The sequence below is a fragment of the Melospiza melodia genome, chromosome 2 (assembly GCF_035770615.1).
Source record: "Melospiza melodia melodia isolate bMelMel2 chromosome 2, bMelMel2.pri, whole genome shotgun sequence".
In the NCBI taxonomy this organism is placed as follows: domain Eukaryota; kingdom Metazoa; phylum Chordata; class Aves; order Passeriformes; family Passerellidae; genus Melospiza; species Melospiza melodia.
In genome coordinates this window covers 121,534,866-121,557,915 of record NC_086195.1, presented here as the reverse complement: position 1 = coordinate 121,557,915, position 23,050 = coordinate 121,534,866, and the positions used below count along the sequence as shown (strand labels likewise).

The 23,050-nt window shown below is 41.6% G+C and overlaps 1 protein-coding gene across 1 annotated transcript in view; it reads left to right on the top strand.

Moving 5' to 3' along the window:
* Positions 1 to 15,956, top strand: part of LONRF2 (LON peptidase N-terminal domain and ring finger 2) — a 33,949-nt gene extending 17,993 nt beyond the window's left edge. The window contains exons 4-12 of the mRNA XM_063149790.1: positions 759 to 920; positions 1,381 to 1,606; positions 3,607 to 3,703; positions 4,064 to 4,178; positions 5,406 to 5,527; positions 6,353 to 6,511; positions 9,453 to 9,615; positions 11,568 to 11,717; positions 12,069 to 15,956. Coding sequence (XP_063005860.1) covers positions 759 to 920; positions 1,381 to 1,606; positions 3,607 to 3,703; positions 4,064 to 4,178; positions 5,406 to 5,527; positions 6,353 to 6,511; positions 9,453 to 9,615; positions 11,568 to 11,717; positions 12,069 to 12,227 — 1,353 coding nt within the window. The 3' untranslated portion in view covers positions 12,228 to 15,956. The remainder of the gene's footprint in view (positions 1 to 758; positions 921 to 1,380; positions 1,607 to 3,606; positions 3,704 to 4,063; positions 4,179 to 5,405; positions 5,528 to 6,352; positions 6,512 to 9,452; positions 9,616 to 11,567; positions 11,718 to 12,068) is intronic.
* Positions 15,957 to 23,050: the final 7,094 nt, after the last annotated feature.

The following is a 23,050-nucleotide window of genomic DNA, read 5'->3' as shown; positions in this document are numbered from 1 at the left end:
TGTGAGGCACCTCTTGGTTTTGGTTGATGCCTCATCCAGAGGGATTATATATTTGTGAATTTCACTGCGTAGGCTTGAGGCTGCTAATTTTAGTACCCATCAAAAAATGACTTTTATGTGGGAAGTGGCAGAGGTTTGAGGAGAGGAAGCTGTGTGCTGCCCTGTGCTGGAAAAATCCTGCAGCCTTTGTAGCATTTTATTCCTTATGGGGAGTCAGACACATTAAGTGCTAACAGCCCATCATCAGGTTCTCTGTGACCATCCACACAGGCAGCTTTTTATAAAAATGAGGTGAGGATTTGGCGAGATGCTTGGTGTAGACTGGTGAGAAGAGGAGCAGGCTTTAAGTTAGGGGTTAAATCTGCTTGAGGATGGAGGAGATGGATGAAGAACACAAGAAATGTTTAAACACATCTTTGTTTACTGGTTTTGATGGGAAAGCATGGTCTGAAGAGTTCTGGAGGCAGGATCAAAATGGAGATGGGTAGGATCAGGAGAAGGATGCAACAAACTGCTGCCCTTGTTGCTATTGGGGAGCAGGATCCTTTGGTAAGGGAGATGGGCACCAGAAGAGCACCTTGGAATGTGACTGTGGTTGTGGTGGGTGCTGCTATCCAGGTTTCCCCTGGGCATTGGGGAGTGCAGGATGTCTTGGATGTTGCAAGCTAGAAACTGTGAAGTTTGTGCATCTGTGTTCACATAAACATAAATATCTATGTTGTAATTATTACCTTTTTTTTTTCTCTCCAATTGACTAGATAATGTGTGAGATGTTTTTCCCAGCCTTTGAAAATGTGCATGATAGTCTAACAGCACCTTTCTCTAGTCGAACATCCCATACAAGATTGAAACCTGCATTTCTGAGTAGCATAAACACTCAGTCAGCTGTGGAAGATAACTCTGTTGCTGGGTCCTCAAAGGTAAAGCAAAAAGTGTTAAACATAAAAATACCAAAAATAATATATGGATCTTTCTGATCTGTGTGCCATTGTCTTTGTCTGCACCTGAGTAGGCACTTACTTTCATGATAAGCCTGTTCTTTCCATTGCTGTTGGATCTCTTATTGGGATGTACTTCCTCAGAAAATTAAGAGAGTGAACCTTTTTCTTCAGAAAACAATGTGATGCCTTCATGTGGGGGTCAGTTGTGATAGTGGTTTTTTCTACTGAAGATACTAGTATGACAGGAACATAATTTCTAGAGACAGGAGCTGTAGGGAGAGACCTGGCCCTACTTCATGCAATTGGGAAGTGACCTTTGATACAGACCTTTCTCCATTGCTAGGCTCCTTGTGGGAAAAATTATCTATTGCTGATAAAACTAATAGATAAAAGCAAACCAAAATTGTCTCATGCTGTATATAACTTCTTATTTTTCTAGGATACTGTGTTCAGGTTAACAAAAACCCCGTCCCAAGAATCTGATGTATTCAGAAGCACTGATTCTTCTGTTACCCATCATGTTCTGGATCTCTACTTTGATGACAACCAGAAGTCTTTGGGAGCTATTCTCTCCAGTTTACCTGGAGTTGGCTTAAAAAGAAAGCTGTCCAATGATATGAGGGATTTGCAGAGTTTGGATGTCCCCAGTAAGATTCTTAAAAAAGGTTTGTGTTATGGCTTAGAAAAGGGATTTCTCTTGCATATACTGAAAAACTGTAAACGATTTTACTCTTCCCTTTTTCATAGGGGTCAATAAAACATTCCCTACAGGAATTGGGGTAATATTTTGTTCTCTGGTGTGTCTGTTTCTGCTCTAACAACCTATTTACCCTATTCCAGAGCAGTTTAAGTTCACTGACTGAAAACTGTATTTTTCATTCTCAGATGGGCCATTTCCAATGTAATGTGTGGGTAATCCATTTGCACTTAATCTTCTTGTTGGTAGTGCCATTTCCATTTTCTAGGTCTCAGCTATAGCTGAACTTCATTGTCTTTCTATATGATTGAAAGATTAAGTAAGCCCAGAAACTAATCTTTAACTGGCATTAGAAACGGTCACATGCAACTTTACATGAAATTTTCCAAGCAAACAAAGAAGCCTTTTCAAGCGTAATAAGCCCCCACTACCCAGTTTTCTGTTACTTGATAGCTGTGCTTAAAATTTGTATGCTTCTCAAGCTTCTAACAAAGACCTCCAGAGTGGCTTTAATACTCAGGGCTAAAAATGCTGAAGGCAATACTTTACTGAGTAGTGTAATAATTGGTTAACATAGACTTTGAAAATGTTGCTGTGCTGGTGTGAATTTTTTCCCTTTATGAAAAAAAACAAAACTCACACTTCCAGGAGTTTGATTTGTGCCTGAAAATGTTACAATGTTTTCAAGTACAGCTGTCTGTCTTTGACCTCTACAAAAGATATATATATATATATATATATATGGCCAGTTTCTGATCATGTTATTATGGAGGAAAGAAAACCTGTACTTGCCTGTGAACTGCAGACTTAGTAAATAGATTGTGAAATCTGACCCACCTGTATCTTCACAGGGAAGGCCAGAGATCATGTTTTACCCATAAGCACTAATTTCTGGTGTGTTCTAGGTCCCAGTGCCATGTTACTATTTGCAGAATTAACTCAGCCAGGTTCTTGCAATTACTAAATGCTAACATGTGAGATGTAGGTTAAAGATAGCACTGTTTTTCTTTGTAGGCCACACACCACCTATCCTGTCGGTGCTGGAGATAAACCAGATGCTGAGCATAAGTTACTCTTTAACAAAGCATCCTAGTATTTTAACTTCACATAAAAAGCTGAGCTTTTAAATGATTAAGAATTTGGTTAATAAAAAATATGTGGAAGCAGCAGTCATGGCTCTCCTTCAACTCATCACAAAGATGCAAATTGTGAAAGAAGTTGCAGGATTTTCTTGTTTAAATGTCAACAGAATCTGGAGCTGATAGCTTTTGAGCCTAAATAATGCTGCTGTGAAGTTTGAAGTGCATACCCTCGAAGTTAGTTTAACCCAGAGGTATAAACCACCCCCAAAAATCAGTCTGTGTAGAATTTTAAGTGAAGTGTTTTGCCTCTCTGCAGATTGTTGAGCTAGTAAAAGCTGTGTTAGCTAATGCAGCTCCAGTAGTCCTTTTAACTTTTAAGCTGTCTGAAATTTGGGATTTCTAGAACAGCCTAGTCTAGAAAAATCTAAGCCTTTTTATATTTGTAAGAAAAATTACCCCTGCTGAGAAATCTATAATAAACAGTGATGAAATATTTTGACTGTGTGTAAACAAATTAAATTCTGGACTTAATGTACTTCAAAACATCTGGCCTGGCTGATGTGGGGGTGGTGATGGGAAAGCAATAGCAGAATATTTTAAAAACTAGCTTAGAAAAACCCACAAAACAATCATTTTTGGAGGAGCAAATAATGGATATTCAGCTCTAAAGTGTATTCTCTGGCCACAGACATCATCCTCTGCTCTCCAAAAGATCTCCTGCCAAAAAATCTAAAACTTAGATGAGGAGGTATGTTTGTTAGAAACAAAGCTTCAGAAAAGAAAAGACAAAAATCAGGTTTTTTATGGAAAAGTTAACAGTGCAAAGAACATTGGAAAATACAGTAATGCTTACATCTTTACTATAATAATCTTCTTGACTACTTAGATGGAGATGTTTTACCCGAAAACACCACTGACACTTCAGGTGAAATACCGACAACTCTGGTGGATGCGTCGGACTTTGAGTGTTCCCTCTGCATGAGGTATGACTGTGTTGACCTGGCATTAACATAACAAAGCCTCTCTAGCTTCTGAAAAAAGTTATCGTGGTGTAAGAAGAGAAACCTGCCAGAGAATGTCTAAGTCATTATTCTGTTACTTTTTGCTGAACCTTACATCTGGTGAATCTTTACAGATGTGGTTTTCTCCATTATGTATGCAGTTCTCCATTGTTTACCACTTGTGAAAAGGAAAACCTTTTTTGTATCCTTGGGTAATGCCTGTCACCTGTGCTTTATACAATAGCAGAAAAGAAAGAAAGAGTTAGGACTCTTTCCTCTCCACACATTGGGAATTGTTTTTGTTTCCAGCTTAGCTTTTCTGCTCTATGTTTTCATGTTAAGGTTGTTCTACGAACCTGTTACCACACCCTGTGGACACACCTTTTGCCTCAAATGCCTTGAGCGTTGCCTTGACCATAATCCACTCTGCCCACTCTGCAAGGAAAAGCTGTCAGAAGTAAGTATGTCCTTGCCCCAGTTAACAAAACTGCACAAACTTGTGTTCTTCTGAAAACATCTCTGTGGAGATTTTCTGTGCTCTGCTTGTGAGCTGCATTCAAAGCAGTGTGGCCAGCAGGGTAGGGGACAGGATTCTGTCCCTCTACTCCTCTCTGGTGAGACCCACCTGGAATGTTGCACCCAGCTCTGGGTCCCCAGCACAGGGGTGCAGCAAGTCCAGAGAAGGGCCATGAATGTGATCTGGGGCTGGAGCACCTCTCCTGTGAAGAAAGGCTGAGAGTTGTGGTTGTTCAGCCTGGTGAGGAGAAGGCTCTGGGAAGACCTGCTCTTGGCCTTACAGTACTTCAAGGGGGTTTGTAAAAAGATAGGGACAGGCATTTTAGTAAAGGGACAATGCTTTTAAAGTGAAAGAGAGTTGATTTAAAGATATTAGGTGTAAGTAAGAAATTTTTTACCATGAGGGTGATGAAAAGCTGGAAGAGGTTGCCCACAGAGTTGGCAGATTCTCCATCGCTGGAAACATTACAGGTCATGTTGGATGGGGGGCTCTGAGCAATCTGATCCATTTGAAAATGTCCCTGCTCACTGAAGGTGTTGGACTAGATGACATTTAAAGAACCTTTCCTACTCAAACTTCTATGATTCCTTGAAAGCAGAACAAGACAGTACTGACAACATCAAGCTGTGTACAGACCTCATTTACTCAAGGATATATTTGGGATTCATTGGAATACAGGTGGTTTACCTGGTTCTTAGGGAAATGGAGGCTTCCAGTATCACATCAGGCTCATGCCTGGGGAACCCCTCCATAGCTGTGTTCATACCAAATTTCCTGTTTGTGTGGAAACTGTGGTATGTGAGGAATGGTCACTCCTTGATCAACACTTGTCAGCAGCAGACATAAGGTATCCCATTTGTAGTGCTTCTTGCCAGTAAGCTGACAGCTGTAGATGGAAAAGATGCATGTATCTTTGCAAAAGTGAGGATGGACTGCCTTTTCTTCCTGCTAGTACAGCTTTGCCAAAAAAGGGGATGGGGTTAAAAGGACAGTGGAGTGAACCACACAGGCTGAAGTGGAAGCTTTGGTGCCTGGAAGCTTAAAAGGGTAAGGAATCTGTACAGTCCTAACTAATGTGCACTTGGGCCTCAGGGAAGAATGGGCTGGGAGGAAGAGATGTTACTTGTTTTCTTGTTACCAGACTTAAGAGATGACTGTTCCTTGTAGTTTCTGGCAAGCAGAACTTACAAGAAGACCGTCCTTACAGAAGAGCTGATAGTCCGTTACTTGCCAGAGGAATTATCTGAAAGGAAGAAGGTTTATGATGAAGAAATGAAGGAATTGTCAAAGTAGGCTCTCTTTATATTACTGACAGCTGTTACAAAAAATTCTAAATTCTTCTTCAGTCTAAATTACTGAAGGAGATTAATTTGCTTATGAAAATGCACCAAAGGAATGAATTTGTAAATGAACCTGCCAGATGTTTTGTATTTTTGATGTGTATGTTGCAGATGAACAAGTAACAATGTTCTTGGATGGTGGAGAGGCAAAACAAAATTCTTAAAGATAATTGCTTTTTCCTATGAAACAACATAATAGCTTCAGAAGTTACAGTGGGGGTTTTCTGGGAGTAGAGTTTAAATTATCAATGGGTTATACTTCAGGTCAGGAAAAGTTCAAGGATCCAGTTTTGTCAGTGACTTGCGAATGTTATGCTATAACTCAGCTAAGAAGTAAAACAAAACATGCAGTTAATCCTGAAAAAAAAAAGTAGATTAATGGCTTTTAAATCAAAGGGGTTTACTGATTTTGGGGATTCTCTGCCATCTTGCTTTGAACATGGCTGGGTCTTAAGTACTTTATTACTGTGAAAAGTTGTCACCAAAATCTTGCCATGTGTATAAGATGTATCACTGTGCATGTTTGTGGGAAATTGGCTGTTTCTTGACTTTTTTCCTTTATGGAAGTAGGTTAGAGGGATTGTTTACTTAATGTACTAAGGAAAAGAGTCCTGAAATATTGTTTGTCTTGTGAAAATTGCAAACCTCAAAGAGATAGGCATTTACAAAGATAGAGTCTAAGGAAGCCATTTGTCTTCTATTAAGGATATATTCTGAATATAGCAGCACCCAGAAAAAAAGGTGATTTTTTTTTTTTTAACAATTTTCTTACAGTTTGAATAAAGATGTTCCCATCTTCGTATGCACCATGGCCTTTCCTACCATCCCTTGTCCACTCCATGTCTTTGAACCTCGCTATCGCCTAATGATAAGAAGATGCATGGAAACTGGTACCAAGCAGTTTGGCATGTGCTTAGCTGATGAATTAAAAGGGTAAGGAGATGAGCTGAGAATGTCCTGTTGTTGCAGAGGCTGCTGTGAGCTAATGGAATACTGCAGCACAGTATACTTGTCTCCCCAAACCACTGTGGTTCCTTCCAGTCCTGTATGAACCAATACTAAAGTTGCTTACTTCTTAGTTTTGAACTTTAAACATTCCTTTTTACACAAAGAAGTAATTTTATTACTCCCCTGTTGGTTAATAGCAAGAATGCAACTCATCCTGTTACTACAGACTCCAAAAATAGCATTTAATTGGCTGCGTGTTTGGAAAGCTTGCTGGCCTGTTTGTTCCAGTGAAAACTGACTGTCTGGGTAAGGTTCCCCTTCTGTCTACTCAGTTTAAAAAGAAACAAAACAAAAATAACACAAAACATTCAGACCTCCCATAGCTTTCCTGAAAGAGTGGTATCATTGTAATGAGACAAAGTATACACTTGGCTGAGAAGTCTGTTTTGCTGCTGGATGTTGAATTTGAATGTTTGTCTTTACTGCTGTGTTGTAATGTCTAAATTATCTGCAGTGAGTGGGTTACATTGTCTTTCTATATGATCATACCTTTCATTCACTTCTGTGAATTCTGACACTGATGTGTTTCCAGCTCCCTATGCAGAGGCTGACTAGATTAAAGGTCCCTTACAACACAAAGCTATCCTCTGATTCTACTAAAGCCTTCAAGTTTAAGTGTTTATAGATAATGGGGTTTTGAGACCATGCTCATGGGAGAAGCATGAGGTGATCTTGAGAGGTTTGCCTTATGAGATGCAATAGTTGCTGACTTCAGAAGCTGCATTAGCAGGCTGTAGAATGGATGATGAACATGGGAATTTTTAGGAACATATCAGACAGACATCCTCAGGAACAACATTTTTGTATGTGATCATCACTGGAGCTGAGAAGGGGTCAGTCATTACTGAGGCTTGGCAGCCTTTCCTTGTCCACTCCATGCTTCTTGGGGGGAGGGAAATGTTATTTTTCTCCCAGACTGGACAGTAAGGTAGCTGTAAGAATACAGGAGATGCTGCAACTTCCAGTCAGCCGTGGCTGTGCTGCAATGCCATTGGGCATGCTGTCAGTACTGCACTCAGTGGAGTTCAGACTCCAGCAGCCGCTGATGTTCCACAGGCCCTTTCAGGTCTATTATCAATTTTCTGAAAGCGAATACTTGTGAGAGTGAGGACAGAATTACCCTAGGACTTCGGTGATAACTCTCCTTACATCCCTGCAGGCTTGTGGAAGAGCCAAATTTATTTGGAATCAGGTACAGTAATACAGAGAGCCATGGCATTACAATCCCCAAAACGCAATAATTGGTTTATTAAATAGCATCATGAAGGATATTTTAAAATTAACAGTATGGTTAAATTTCTAAGTCATGTCTGTTTTGAGTTACTGAAATAATGAAACTTTTTGAGCATGATGACTTAAATAAACAGCTGAAGTGCAGGAAACCTTAATCTGCAGACACCTGCCAAGGCTGTTCCAGCTTCTTACACAAGTAAAGAAGTTCTTCTGTTTATTCAAAATTGCGAAATCAACTTGGGAATACAAGAAGCAGGGAAACTTGTTTTGCCTCATCTGCTGAGACATGGATACATACCTCCCTTTAAAAACACAGTGACAGAGCATGTTTAGTTCATTACCTTCCTCTGGTTTATGTCTCCATTTTAACTTATAATTGGTAAAAGAATATAAGCTCTTAATGTTGTCAGCACATTTTATGCCTGTCTCCAGGTGCTTTCTTGTCTCTCTGATTCAGGTCCCCGTCTACCCAAAAGTAACCCCTATAAGGACAAAAAAGACAAAATCACTTCTGTATTAATTTCAAAATCCAGTATGAATATTACTAAAATCGTTAATTGAAAACAATAGTTATGTAGCTGTTTAAATAGTGTATAGTGTAATATTGCTATAACAAACTAACAGACTTGCTTTTATTAATCAGTCCTGTTGGTAGAGTACCAGGACTTAGCTGTGTGCAGCTCTGCTCCTCCTGCTCTTCCTGATTTTTTCCTGTACACTGGCTGGGAGAGAACAGTTGTTCCCCACCCCTCCCAAACCCATGATTTCTGGTAGAGCAGAAACAGGAGTCATTTCTTCATCACTCCATTGTAAGAAATGACCAAGCCCTAGTAAAACAAGCATTTCCATGATTGAGAATTTATCAGACCCTGTAGAGTTTGGTATCTTGAGATTGAGACTAGATACAGTGCTTTCTCCTGCTTAACAGTAGGCTGAGTTGTAGACCTGCAAATGTATTGTGGTGAAGAGTCATTGTGCAATCAGCCTCTGTAGTGAAATCACTGCACCACAAAGGTAGAGTTAGGTAAGCTTGATAAAGTAAAAGTTAATTTCGTGCCTGTTTCCAGGGTGTGATTAAAACGCACTACGACTTTCAATATAGTGGGTATAAAAGTGTTTTTTGAAGAGGATATTTTGAGTTTGATTTGACCTTTTTTTTAAAGGAAACAAATGCAAGAAAAGACTTGTTATATGGAAAACTTTTTTCTTCTAAAGCCTGCAGTCTTCTGCTTACACCTTGGAGTAGGGGGATAGCCCTCACAGCCATGCATTTGTTCCTCACTTTCTGTACTTTCCTTACGGTATCTTTACCCATCTTGTTTTCTTTGCAAACCAGATGAATTTGCCACCAGCAGCTGGCAACTCCCAGCATGAAACATGCTTCATTTAGTTTCCTGTCCTTTTCCAACCCTCCCACCCCATAAACCTGCCCTGCAAATGCTGCTGCCCAGGTCCTCTGAGGGAAGGCAGAAAGGGTGGGGGTTGTGTGGCTTATGTGAAAAAGCAGAAATGTATTGTCACCAAAGCAGAATCCTCTTTCAACTAAGAAATGGTGAATTAGGCCCAGTATTTGTCCTGATGTCTATAAACACTTATTGATGACTTCCACTTTTATGCCCTTCTGTCATTTCAGATTTGCAGATCATGGCTGTATATTAGAGATCAGGGACGTAAAGTTTTTTCCTGATGGACGCTCAGTTGTTGATACAGTTGGTGTCCGTCGTTTTAGGGTCTTAAGCCATGGCCAGCGAGATGGATATAACACAGCAAACATCGAGTATCTTGAAGATAAAAAGGTGATCTATGGTGCAAAGTTATTCATACCCATGTATTGCTGGATTCACTTAAATAGCCTTTCCTTGTTGCATTTCAAGCTAGCTGTGCATTATTTTTAAGCCAATATCATTACAAATTCACTAAAGCTCTGTTTTAAAAACCATGGAACAAACTTTGTATCTTCTTTCCCTTTCTTCCTTTCTTCCCTTATAATTATCTCTGCTTAAAGTGTTACACTCTTTTCATGGATCTCAAAGTAGCTTCCAGGATGCTGAGGTCATGGTGTGTAGGTGAGGTCAGAGTAACATTTTAAAACTGGTACAGAATTTAAAGCCTTCTAAAAGCACATGCTCCTGTTGGTAGAGAACTGAGTGTTCTTTTGCACTGAACAGACAGTTGGCACACTTCATATGTCCTCCAAGTTCTCATTTACAGAACAGGTCCTCAGGTAAATGTGGGAGTCTGCTCTTAAAATGAGTTCTTAGGGACACGTAGTTAACCATGCCCTGTACGAGCATCCATTAGAGCTGACTGAGAAGAGAGAAATGCAGAGAGGGAAGTAGATTTTAAAAGCAAGTCCTCTTAGCAAAGCTGCTTCAAGGCAGGTGTTTGTGATAGGTGTTGACCAAAAGTTGAATTTTTGGCCATGCTTTCTGGATCATCTTTAGGCTGTGTCTATAATACCTTGGTAGCTGTTAACATGGAGCTTAGCAGTAATCTCCTGCTGATTGATGAAGTCAGTTCTGTCATACAGCTCTAGAGTACTCTCACAGTTGAAGTGAAAGTCTATAAAGCCTTAGCAGTGCTGTTTAACCTGTGTAGGGTGATGCGGTTGTTTGCTAGGGCAGGAAAGGTTGAGCTCATGGAGGTGCCTCTGCCTGTGAAAGGCTGGAATAGGCAATCTGTTCAGAGTGAGGGTTGTGCTCTGTTTAAGTCCCTAGTGAAGAGCAGTGGAACTCAGGTATGCAGGCATTGTTTATAGATGGTGCCAGAGATCCGCCTCTTCATAATTAGAGTGAGATTCACCTTGTCTCACACTGGAGACTGGTGTCTGTTCAGTGCCCTACATCCATATGTCTGATGGTCAAAAATCTTAGTCCAGAGCTACCTGTTTGATAAGCTCTGAAATACTTATCTTAAGATGAGATTAATTGTTCTCTAGAACTGCTTCTCCTTGATTGTGAAGGGCGTCTAGAGCAGGTGGATCAGATGTGTACCTGAGTGGGTAGCATAAGTGAAATCACCTATGTGATGTGCACATGTTAAAGGGGGAAAAAACCCCGCAAAAAATCCAGAATCAAAACCCCCAAAAAAACTCCACAAATCACCAATTTGTAGTGGTTTTTGCTTATGCTTTTTTTTTTCCCTAATAGCTAATAGTAGGCCTGTGCAACTAAAACACTCTGCTTCAATGAGGGTGTTTCTTCATGACTGTTTCTGGTATTGGGAAAGCATCACTTTCCCTGCTTCCTGCCTGCTCGGGTGTCTACCCTCCTCCTTCTCCTTGGCTGTCCTACCATGGCCTTACCACTTCTATAAAATAGTGCTGGTCTCTGAAGTGCTGTAGCCCCCCGTCTCTGTGCTCGGTGGCAGTAGTGTTTGTTTTGTTTTGCCAGATGATGTACCACTGTCCAGAGGTCATTCTGTGACAGGGACTCGAGGCTGTGGGTTTGAGATTATAAATATGTCCCAGGGTTAGAGAGCATATTCTTCTATTATGCCAGCATTTAGGAATGGATACTAGTGAGGCAGTTACTGTTCCAAGAAATATCACTTCAGCACACCTAGGGGAGGGTAAAGAGCCTCCAGCATCAAAGGTTTGAAATCTGAGACTTAGGCACAGTTGGTTTACATAAGGACATTTGAACAGCTGTAGTCACTGCATTATTTTGCTTCATTTGCTTCTGGGGAAGCATATGGACTCCATGGTATCAAACCTGTTTTGTTCCATCTCCCTTCTTTTAACAACAAGGTTGAAGGACCCGAGTATGAAGAACTTGTCCGCCTTCATGATTCAGTCTATGATCAAGCTGTTGCCTGGTTCACTTCACTTAAAGACAATATGAAAGTGCAAATTCTCAATCATTTTGGATCTATGCCAGGAAAAGAACCAGAGCCACAGGTAATAACACCTGCCTACTTATGCAGCCTTATTCTACACATAATTTTAACACTAGACTGTTTTCTGACAAATTGTTGCTGTGGTTTATAGACTCTTTATTCTAGACTCTTATTTACCCAGTTTTGGTCTGTTGGCATGAAGCATGGTAAACAATATACCTGTGTAATTTGGTAGCTGAAGAGATAAATCTTAATGGTGTATAAGGTAAAGAGAACACCTGCAAATAAGTGTTCACTTCTTCCTTGTTTTGTGGTGACTTTCTTAGCAAATAGAAAGTGAGGAGGATGGTTATGTTCTTCATGGGGCTGGGCTGGTGAATACATAACTGCATGTTTTTCCATCCTTTTGCAGAGCAACCCCAGTGGTCCTGCCTGGTACTGGTGGCTCTTGGCAGTGTTGCCTCTGGAAAACAGAGCTCAGCTGGCTATACTGGCTATGACCTCCCTGAAGGATCGTCTCATCGCCATCCGGCGCGTACTGATATTTGTGACTCGCAAAAGACCCAGATAACATGGACTTGTGTTGTGAGTGGGCACCAAAAACATCTCATGACAGGTTGTTCTGGGGGAGGGCAAAAGTGGAGGGGTTGTTTTTTGTATTTTTTAAAGATTCCTTCAAGAAGGAACAGCCCTTTCTGACTGCGTCCTGAATCCATCGATTGCATCGGTTTTTTACCTGTGTATTCACCAAACCTTGCACACTCTCATGTTGTCCTGGTGAAAATGGAGCCTCTGCAGAGCTGTGCTACATTTAGAATGTAGCTGATGGATGTGGATATTTGCTTCATAGTACTTTGATAGAATTGATGTTTCTAGCCAAGAGAGTTAAGTACTAGAGTAGTGCCATTGGCCTGCATGTGGTCTGAATTTTCACTCAGTAGGAAGAGGAAACTGGACAGTGGATTGAAGAGGTGTTTCCTAGACTTTCTTGAAGGTAGTGAACAGAAGCTGCCCAGCAGAAGTATGCACAAGGACTATAACCAACAGTACTCTCTGTTAGTGAATTGGAAAGCAGTCTGTCATACACCCACATCTCCCACTCTCCCTCTCTCTCTTTTCAGCAAATAACAGTTTGAGGGAAAAAACAGGTGAAACCATTTGTAGTCAAGGCATCTGAGGATGTTTATCTGAAAGAATAATAGCTACTGAATAAGCACACTATTTGGTAGCCTTAGGTAATCCCTCCTTTGTGATTTACATGTTGTAGCAGAATAAGTATATACAAAATGTTTGGAAATACATACTTAGGTTTCTTTAAAGAGAAAACCCAAAGTAATCCTAGCCAGTCTTACTGCTAAATTCAAACCTAGCCACTCACTAAAGTATAATAAACACTGCTGTGAAATAATGATTTCACCCCAAGTACGAGGGAGGCATGCTGCAGTTTACTCTGAACACCTGCTCTGCCAGTGGAACCAGCGAGGATGAAAAGTGGGGAGGTTTCCATCTCCCTCCTTCCTGCAGTGTCATGCTGACCTCCTGTTACCTTGGGGTGGTCTCTACTGAACGTGTTTCAAACCGAAAGTATTGTAGTTTAGTACCAGTTGCTGTATGTGATGGAAATCAGCCCACAGTAACGCCATGAAAGGAGTCACAAACCGAACCTATAAAGGCACGTCTCAATGCAAGCTTCAGTCAGGTGTTAAACTTCATTTGTCTCTTTGATTATTTTTTTATGTATTGTTTTGTTAATATCTAACTTTGATAGCTGTTAAATTGATCGCTTGTCAGTCAAATGATCAACATATGCTCAACTGCCAATGAAATAACTCAGTGTTACCAATTCAATTGGCATCGTTTCGTATAACTAGAACTGATACTACCAACAGGGAAAAAAAGTTGACTTGAATCTCCATGTGCTGCAAGCATAGCAAGACCAATGTAAAGACTTGTTCATGTGCAGAAGTCTGGTAAGAAGAAATGGCTGCTTACCTAAATGGTCAAAGTGCCTGGTTTCTTTTTTAGTTCTTTTCTCCTTATTTGTCAATGAAGAGGTATTTAAACTTTTTTTTTTCCACTTTGTACATGAATTCTGGAAGAAAACTGCATTAAAATGCAGTGATTGGGATATATTACCTGCTCTCTTTGGGTATTGTAGTTATAACCTCTGTGGTCTGGGAAACAAGAATTCCGTTTTTTTTCCTTTCAGCAAACGGCTACCACAAATGGTTTCTGTAACATACCCTGAATGTACTGTAACTGCCTCTACCTTGAACACGCCTTTTCTATTTAAGTGGTTTGTAAGTGTATTCTCTGAATTGTGAAGTGCATAATGTACAACCAATGATGTCATAACCTCTACAGTAGCCTTCTGCAAGTTCTGCTACCACCACCAAAATACTCAAAATTCAAGTTGAATGCATTTCCTCCAGGATTTGAAGATGATGAAGAGGAATTCACTGAAGTATAAGGAATTGTTGTGTTTGTGGGGAGGAAATGTCAGAAGTCAGTAGGTCTTCAGCCGACTGTCAGCTGAGCTACTGAAGGGTGATTTCACAAACTAATTCTTGGACCAGAAGATGGACTGTATTTGATCTTGCAATCCTTTCTGTTTAGCTTCCTGTTCTTCCCATTCCTTTCCATGCTGTGGATTTCTCCAAGACTCATTAATCTTGCTTGTTTGTGTGTCTGGCCTAGTTTTGAGTGTTACTAGTTTAGCTGGAAGAGGATGCTGATGGTATTTGTATATTGCTGGTCCCTGATCTTATATGTGCTTAATTTTACAGATAGGAGTGCATTTAAGAAAAAAAAAAAATTATCAAGGTGCTAGTTAGTGTCTTCTTAGCTTTGCCTCAGTAAATGTTAATGTTAATATTCTTCTCTGCAAAAGTGATTTTTTCAAGATATCTACTTTTGAGGTACTTCTGACAGAAAACCCTATGAAATGAGAGGTTGTTTACTGCTGTTCTGTAATGTGTAAAGACATTCTACATGGGAAATGACATTACTGTGTTCATGAAGGCCTGCATAGTTAATAGAGTGATTGTTACTGAAAAGAAAGCTGAACTGTAGAGGGATTTTTTTTTAGTCAAGGTTTAAAGCAGTTTGTGAATATTTCAGTGGCTGATGTTTTGGATAAAGGATAACAACAAAGGAATTGTCTGTGTATGGATGCAAATAATAATATTAGCAGCCCAAAGCTGACATTTCTTCCAAAACATTGAATGCTGATCAAATAGCAAAGCTTTAATAAATAGATAAAATCACCACTGCCCTGTGGTACTTGCTTTTTAAGGGGAAGTACCAGTTTCATTTTTACCAAATCACCTCTGCCATATAATATCTGCAGCATCCAGTAGTACCTCATGGGAAAAGCTGTCTCGTTGCTCTCTAGAGGAAATGTCCACGTTACAGCCAGTCTGTGCTTAGGTGTAACTTGTTGCCAAGGTACATGTGGAAGCATTGGAGCTGAGCTCCTGGAAGAGATAGACAGGATTTGTTGCCTTTCTAGCTCATTACACTTTTCTTGCTTGCTGTCCAAGCAAGGATGCTGGGATATATGATGAGTCTTTTCACTGTGGTGAATGTGGCCCTTCTTTATACACCATAAAGAGGCCAAAAAGAAAAAAAAAATCCCTCTACCTCTACACCTGTTGTTCACCTGTAAAATTTCAAGCTACGAAATGATATATATATATATATTTTAACCTTTTTTGTCTTTCAGAAGCATACTAATTGTTTGCCACTGAGGCCTTTTATCTACTGTATTTTAATATGTTCATTTGATAGTCATCGAGATCTCTTTGTACTTCTAACCTGTAGAACTTGTCATGTTTCTTACTGCTCCTTTTTCCTTCTTCTCCAGTCCACTTTTAAATTGATAAATAGAAAGCTGTACACTCTATTCCTGTTACATTTTACACTAGTGGAACTGGTATTTTGGTAGCGCCTTAATTTTGCAGTTGTGAAATGATTGTATCAACTCTTATCTGGGGCTTCTGACCAGATGTAAATGAGTATGTTTAATGTAGATAAACTTGAAACCATTTTTTACTGTTTTAAAGCTAGAAATGAAATGGAGTGTGTACATATGTATAAATATAAATTATTAATCTGCACCTTTTTGTATCTAGTAAATACAGGAGAAGTTCATGTTCTAACCACATTTGGCACTTCTTGTTGCATAAACAAAGCCAAAACTTTTTTTAAAAATTGCAGTGTTCATTTCATGTGTATTTGCAATATTCATGGGAAATGTGTTTAATTTATGTGATATTTGGAATAAACCAGGTTGAATTTATGCGAGTGTGAGTTCATGGGGAAAGCTTTATCCCTGTGAGGACTGAGAGCTAGAGCTGAGGTGAACACTGTCTGAATGAAACAAGCCACTGATGTGCTGCTGTCAGAAGAGGGGTGATAGTTTGGTTTTCCTGATAGGAGCCCAAGGGCTGACAGTTGGTCTGATGAGGCTTTAGGAAGCAGATGGATCCCAGAAGCAGTGGTTAGATGTTGGGGTTCATGAGTTTGTGGCAATTGTTCCAGCCCCTGTGCAAGGAACTGGGGAGGCTGCCGGGGTTGTGGCACAGTAGGGTTTGCTGGGCACCCCGGGCAGACTGTGGCACTGGGTGGGAATATTGGGGTGGATTTGAAGGAGCATTGGAGGACTTGAGCCCTCAGCAAGGACTGGGATGGAGGAAGTGAACCTTCAGCTTCCTCAGGAGTGGGTTGTGACAAAGATGGGGTATGATCATGAAGTGGGCTCTTCCTTTTGTAGCTTATTGGATTATTTTGTAGCCCTAAGCACGACCTGACTGTCCCTAGTAAACTAAGCTAAAAAAATACATGGTTACAGTGAAGAACAACAAATGCTTTATTGTTTTAAGCCCAGTGAAATAAAATACCTTCAGGGTGCTGTGAGGGAGGCAGTGTTCCAGAACAAGGCAACTGGACATGGCTAGCAGCAGCGTATCAGGGGCTGGGACACTGGCAGCAGCAAAACTTTGATGATCCTTGTGGGTTCCTTCCAACTCAGGATATTCTCTTCTAAAACAGTTATGTGAAGGCAAACGCCAAGCCAGATTGTGGAAAGCACATCATGTTCCTGAGTTACATCTTCCTCCAGCTAAGCTGTGGAGCAAAACTGCTGTGAGGCATTTTTGTAAATACTATAGCATGATTTTTTTTCCTTTTGGCGTTGGATTGACTGACCCTTGTGTTCGTATGCACTGAATGAGCATACAAACATCAGTTACAGGACTGCTCTTCTAGGTTGCAAGTGTATGTGGGAGTGTCTGTAAATGCTGCTTGAGTTGCTTCAATACCCTGGACAACAGCTTTTTGAAACAACATTCCTTTCACTGAAGAAAGGAGGTTATCAAAGTTTCCTTTTTATTAGCCAGATCCTTGTGCTCCTTGAGACTTGAGAAGAATAGAGGTAAAGTAACTGCATGATGTTAGTAAATAGCTTTTTTTCCCCCTATTCTGCATGTCCTTTGCTAATAGATAGATACCAAGCCCTGGAAAGGCAGCATCTCAGACTATGCCTGCTTCCCTGAGCAATGCCATTCTTAGAGTGTGGAAACCTTAGTGGTTTGTTGTCTTGCATCAGTAATGAAACCAGGAACCAAAAATAATGCTGCTTAATTCTGTCCAACAGCACTTGCTTGAAGCTGTTATCTATTGAATAATAGAATAAGAAGGATCAGGAGAAAATCTGATACTATCAGGTGCAAAAAAGAATAAAAAGAAAGTGAATCCATGCCAGCACTTTGCTCAGTTCCTCTAATGACTGTGCCTACTACACTTGCAGCTAAAAGACAAACATGTTTTCCATTGCATTTACATTACATGGTAGGAACAAGTTGTTTCTAAATTGAGATGAATATCACTTGCTGACAACTTTTATAGCTCTGTTCTGCCATATGTGGGGTTCTGCCTTGTCTGCTAAATTTGGGACTTCATGCATCCATGGAAGAAATGTCTTCACTTGTAAATGTTGCTTACGTTTTTTCTCATAAACATCTGCTGCTCTTTTTGTGCAACAGCCATATTGGAGCCTTGCTCCCGGGAGGACCTGGATTTTGAACACAGTAGGTTTTGTTGGGCTCAGGCTAGTTAACCTTACCACAGACAAAGTTACAGAAACAGCTCTGGTCCCCTTTTCTCTACCCAGTGTGGTCCAAATGTAGAGCTGCTTTTTTAAAGTTATAGGCCTGTGTCCTTGCAAATCTGAGGATGGCATGTTGAGAATGGTATACAGCAAGTGACTAAGAGCATAATCTGTCTTTACTATAGCAAAAGCCAAAGGGAGGCACCTCTCTGTAGCCCCCTCAGCCCATCAACCTGTTCACAACATCATAAAATCCTCCTACTCTCAGTTCAGCTCACAAAGCCCTCAGGGGAGCCACTACCCATCATCCTGAATCTTGCCTGTGATTCTCTGCCCCTTCTCATCACAACATCTTGTTCTTCCCTTGCTGACCCACTGGTTTTCTTTTCAAGGGAGAAAAGAAAAAGTAAATAAACCAAAATCCCAGGAAGGTTTTGCTGACTGGTGGCTTCAGTTAAAGCACCAGTGATGGTGTATGTTACAAAAAACAGCTCTTCTATTAAGAGATGTACCAAAACTGTCAAGATAAATTTACTTTCTGCCAATTAGAGCCTAAGCTGCACCTGGTGCATTGCTGAAGGGTGACTTCATTCCTGATACCTTCATGCATCTGCCTGGAGCCCTGCCCATACTTAGAGAAACACTGTAGAAAGGACATTGTTGTCTACAGGCACATCAAGAGGTGCTTCTTTATGTGGAGCACTCTCAGATCAACTTTTTAAGTAAATCTGTGAAGCTTTATGTTGTAGACCCAAAGTTCATTTGCCAATGGAAACCAAGATTCAAATAGAGATATTCAAAGAAAACAGAAGTTACTTACCCAGAACCAGAAATCACCTGCTTCTTTCTTTCCCTGGTCTCTACTGGAAGTGGAGGGCAGGAGGGCACGTGAGGGAACATCCAAACCTCAGGCACTGAGCCTGTGGTGGGACCAGAGTCAATTCCGGAGGAAAAGTGAATGCTGAAATACCCAGCCTGGTTTGCTTAAGGTGCAGTGTTCCCAAACCTCGTGTGTACTAGTGGAAAAACTGTTTGGAAGATAGGAAGCTACTTAAGAGTAAGTTTTTATTCTCCCTTGCTCACTGCTCTTATGAATCGACTCTGTCCCCAGATCAGGTTTACCTACAAAGCTCAAGATTAAGCTCATTTGCACCCAGGCAGAGTAAAACCTCCATAAGAATTGGACCAGTTTCCAAGTAGTCTTATGTTCTTTCTCAATATTGAATACTAGCAGACACTTGTAAAGTACAAGAAATTCTTGAATGGGAAAAATTAAAAGAATCTGGCAAGATGTTTGTCCCAAGTCCCTCAATTTGATTTTTCTACACATCCTGGAAAAATTTCGTTTTCCAAATTTATATATAGAATTTGAGGGATGCTCTGAGTTTGAGCAAGTAATGTGGCATAATCATGGCATTCATAAAAAACAATAGATTCCCTCTATAATTCTGCAATATTGTGACCTTGGTAACACAGTGTATCAATTCCTCAGATTAATTGTGCATAAAGATCTTCCATTTTTCCTCATTTTGGATTGTTTTGTCTAGGCTCAGAGCTTGTGTTATTTCTGGTATGTTTTGTTTTGCTTAGAGAGGCCCAAATCGATCACACTTTCCTAAGTAAAGGAACTGTACAAAAAATGTGCCTCCCACTCTTCACACGCTGAACTGTTTTGTTTGCTGTGTAGACAGTTACAAGGTTGTGTTCAGAACTCTTTATCTGAATCACGAGCTTCTCATTTCACAGAGGTGCCTCCTTACCAGATGGTGCTTTCAAGAAAGTAATTTTCTTGTTTACTTTGCAGCAATTGACTCTGCCTAAGTGCTGGCTTTGGCCAGTTATTTTCAAATATTTTCAGTACGTGCTAATTCTGCAGCACAGAGGCTTTTTCATTTTATTGTTGAGAGCAGTAAGAGGTAATTCCTCTTGGAGAACATGTCCTAAAGCATCGGTAAGAGTTGATGTTCTTCCAGTTGTAAGACAGTCTGAGTTTACATCCTTTTTTTAGCAGCAATATGTGTTCCTCTTTAGACAGACAGCTGCTGATTGCAGTTTGCCTTTTGCTCAGCACTCTGCTCCTTCTGCGTCTGGTGCTGGAAAATCTCTTGGCACAGAGGAGTTAAATATTTCTGAGCTCTTGCTTGAGTCATCTGTCCCCGGGTGGGGAGTGGGTTTGTAGCAAGCACGTCCTGCTCTGGAGCTGCTCCTGGAGCAGGAGCAGGGCTCACGTCCCTCATGCACCGCCCGCAGAGCCAAGGCAGCGGCGCTGCAGGTCCCAACCAGCTGGGCAGGAGCGCCAATGGCACTGTCACTTTGCCTCCGTGCACTCCAGGTGGAAAAGGGAATACAGGGAAAGCAGGGGTGGTTTTGGCTCTGCTCTGTTCATAAGCTGCGTGTGAGATTGTTCTCTGGCACAGGCACTGCTTGGCACAGAAGAGATGTGTGTGGCCGCAGTGTGAAATTCTCTTTCCCACCCAAAATGTGCAGCTTCACACAAACCTGTTGGGGATGGCTCCTGAACTGGACAAATTTGAGGAGCTGGGGAGGAAGAGGGTGTAACATTATCTGGAGCCTAGAGAAATGCTAGTACTTCATCACACGGACTCTAGCACTGAAGAGACTTCCTCAGCCAGATGTGACGTCTGTGTGTTCCAGAGCCCTCAGTACATCTCACACCTTTATTTTTTATGGCACTGTTTTGAACCCATACACTTTTTTGGCAAGGATCTCCACAGGCTGACTGGAGGGTGTGTAAAGGACTGCTTTTCAGTTTGGACCAGGCTATTACTAGCTGCCCTTTGCACTCCCTAGCTCTGGCATTGGCAGATTGGAGGTAAACAATAGGGACTTGGTCTTTGGGGGGCTCAGGTGGGTGAGGATGGGCTAGTGAGGGCAGATTTTTGGAAAAAGCCATGGGCAGGTGGCCTCAACATCTCATAATTTTTGGATTTGGACTGGAAACAGAGTTGACTACACAGATGTTTCAACTGTTGCTGAGCTGTGCCTACACAGAGTCAAGGCCTTTTCTGCTCCCCACCCCACCAATGAACAGGCTGGGGGTGCACAAGGGGCTGGAAGGGGACACAGCCAGGAGAGCTGACCCCAACGCACCAAAGGGATGCCCTACACCCTATGGACTCAGGATATAAAGCTGGGGGGAGAAGGAGAACAGGGGGAAGCTCAGAGTGATGGCATTTGTCTTACCAAGTCACCATTATGTGTGATGGGGCCCTGCTTTTCTAGAGCTGACTGAACACCTTGTCTGTGGGAAGGGGTGAAAAAATTCCTTCCTTCACTTTGCTGATATGTGTGGCTTTTGCTTTACCTGTTGAACTGTCTTTATCTGAAGCCAGCATTTTTTCCCCTCATACCCTCCCAATTCTTGCCCTTATCCCACCAGGGAGAAGGCAGTGAGTGGCTGTGTGGTGCTTCACTGCTGTCTGGGGTTGAGCCATGTTATACAACATGCACACAAATCCTTTATTTTGGTTACCATTGGTTACCCAACTCCCCTCATTGCATAACGTCCGACAGGAGCACCAGGTGACTTGTCACCCTATCTCCTCTCACCTCCACTCACCTCTTGGCTCCTGCTCAGGCTAAAAGGCAGCTGCCTGTGCTGTTCTGAGCCAGCCCAAGGGCTGCACCCTCACCCTAATCTTGTCTTGTCAAGAACTCTGTTCTTGACAATAACTTGATGCCTTCAGGGCTGTACAGATGTAAGTATTTTTCCTAGGCACATTTACATGTCCTGTACCCCTCTGGGAGTTTTTAGTATAATATTTGTACTTTGGAAAATGAGTATCTTTACTCCTGGGAGCCAGGAGTTCCCTGCATGTTCCCAGAAGAAGCTTAGGAAGAGCCCTATGAACCTGTTTGCATCCACGCATCCTGCTCAGAGAAACTTGGTTCCTGATTTCTTCTGGAAAGAGGCACTGAGACTCCTCCTTAATGCCTCAATTCTCTTGCTAAATTTTTAGACAGAAAACCCTTCCTGGGTGCAGGGTTGTGCCTCTGTTGTCAGCCCCACCAGTGCAAGATGACTGAAACCAGCTACCTCTCCCAGGAGCTACTGGGAGGTAATTACATTATCCTGCCCCTGCAGACTGCTGGGACTGAGCCATGACAACCACTGACAGAGACAGTGTTATGTTGCAACCACTACTCATTATTGTGGTTAAAATATACCCAGAGCACATAAAACATGAAGTAATCCTTCCCATCTTTCTGGAGGGCTCCAAGTGCTGCTACCAGTGGGAGTCTGTAAGGTCTCATGGCTGGAGCAGTAGTCCTTCCCTCCACAAAATGTTAAGCTGCTTGGTGATTTCAGCAAGATTTTCCAGTGAGAGAGAAGCCTCAGTTCTTGTAGCTTTAGTGAAAAGTGGTGGCCACACAGAGGACAGAGACACTAATTTTAATTCCCGTTCCTGCTAAGGAAAAATCTGCATTTTAAAAGATTATTGATCAAGCAGAAGAAACAAATAGTGAGAAAATGACATGGATGGTTCTGAGAGCCCTGGGAATGACTTGTTTCAGTATTAATCTGCTGTGTTGTCTTGTTCCCTCAGAGCATGACTAATCCTGCAGTACACTGCAGGGGTCTGGCTCTTGCTCTGCCCAAGTGTGACCAGAGCAGTGCTTGGCCCCTGGACTTGTGACTAATTCAGGATTGCTTTTATTTTTGTAGGCTTCCAGGCAGGAACCTGGTGATCCTGCCCTTGTACCCCTCCTGCCCCCTTTCCCAGACTGCTGTGGGTTTCTCTTTATCCTTTTGCTGTGCTGTGGGACATGGTGGTGCTTCTCTCACAAACGTGTCCTGCCTGGGCTGCAGCACCCTGCTGCTGGCCCCGGGCTGGTGGAGCACTTTAGCCCAGGAATCACAGGGATGCTGTGCCCAGCTTCAAGGAGACCCCCATGTCTCAGACACTGGCCAGGAGGGCAATTGCATTGCTGTGAATGACCATGCATCACTTCAAAGGGAGGTAATTAAACATCTGAAGGCCAGAGACCTGCATTAATGGCAAGAGATATCAATCAAGAGCTGTGGGGGCAGTGTCACTGCCCAGGTGAAATGCTGATCCCTGGCTGTGCTGCTGCCAGTCTGCTGTTTCTGAAACTCAAGAAAGACATTTGAGACCTATGGAAATTTGGAAATCATATTAAGTGATGAATCTTAGAAAGTAATTACAGAGAAAGAAAAACAAGCAAAATGAACAGTGTTATTTTTTTCCCCTTGCTCCCCCATGTGAAATGGTAATGGAATATGGTTTCCTGGTGTGGTGCTT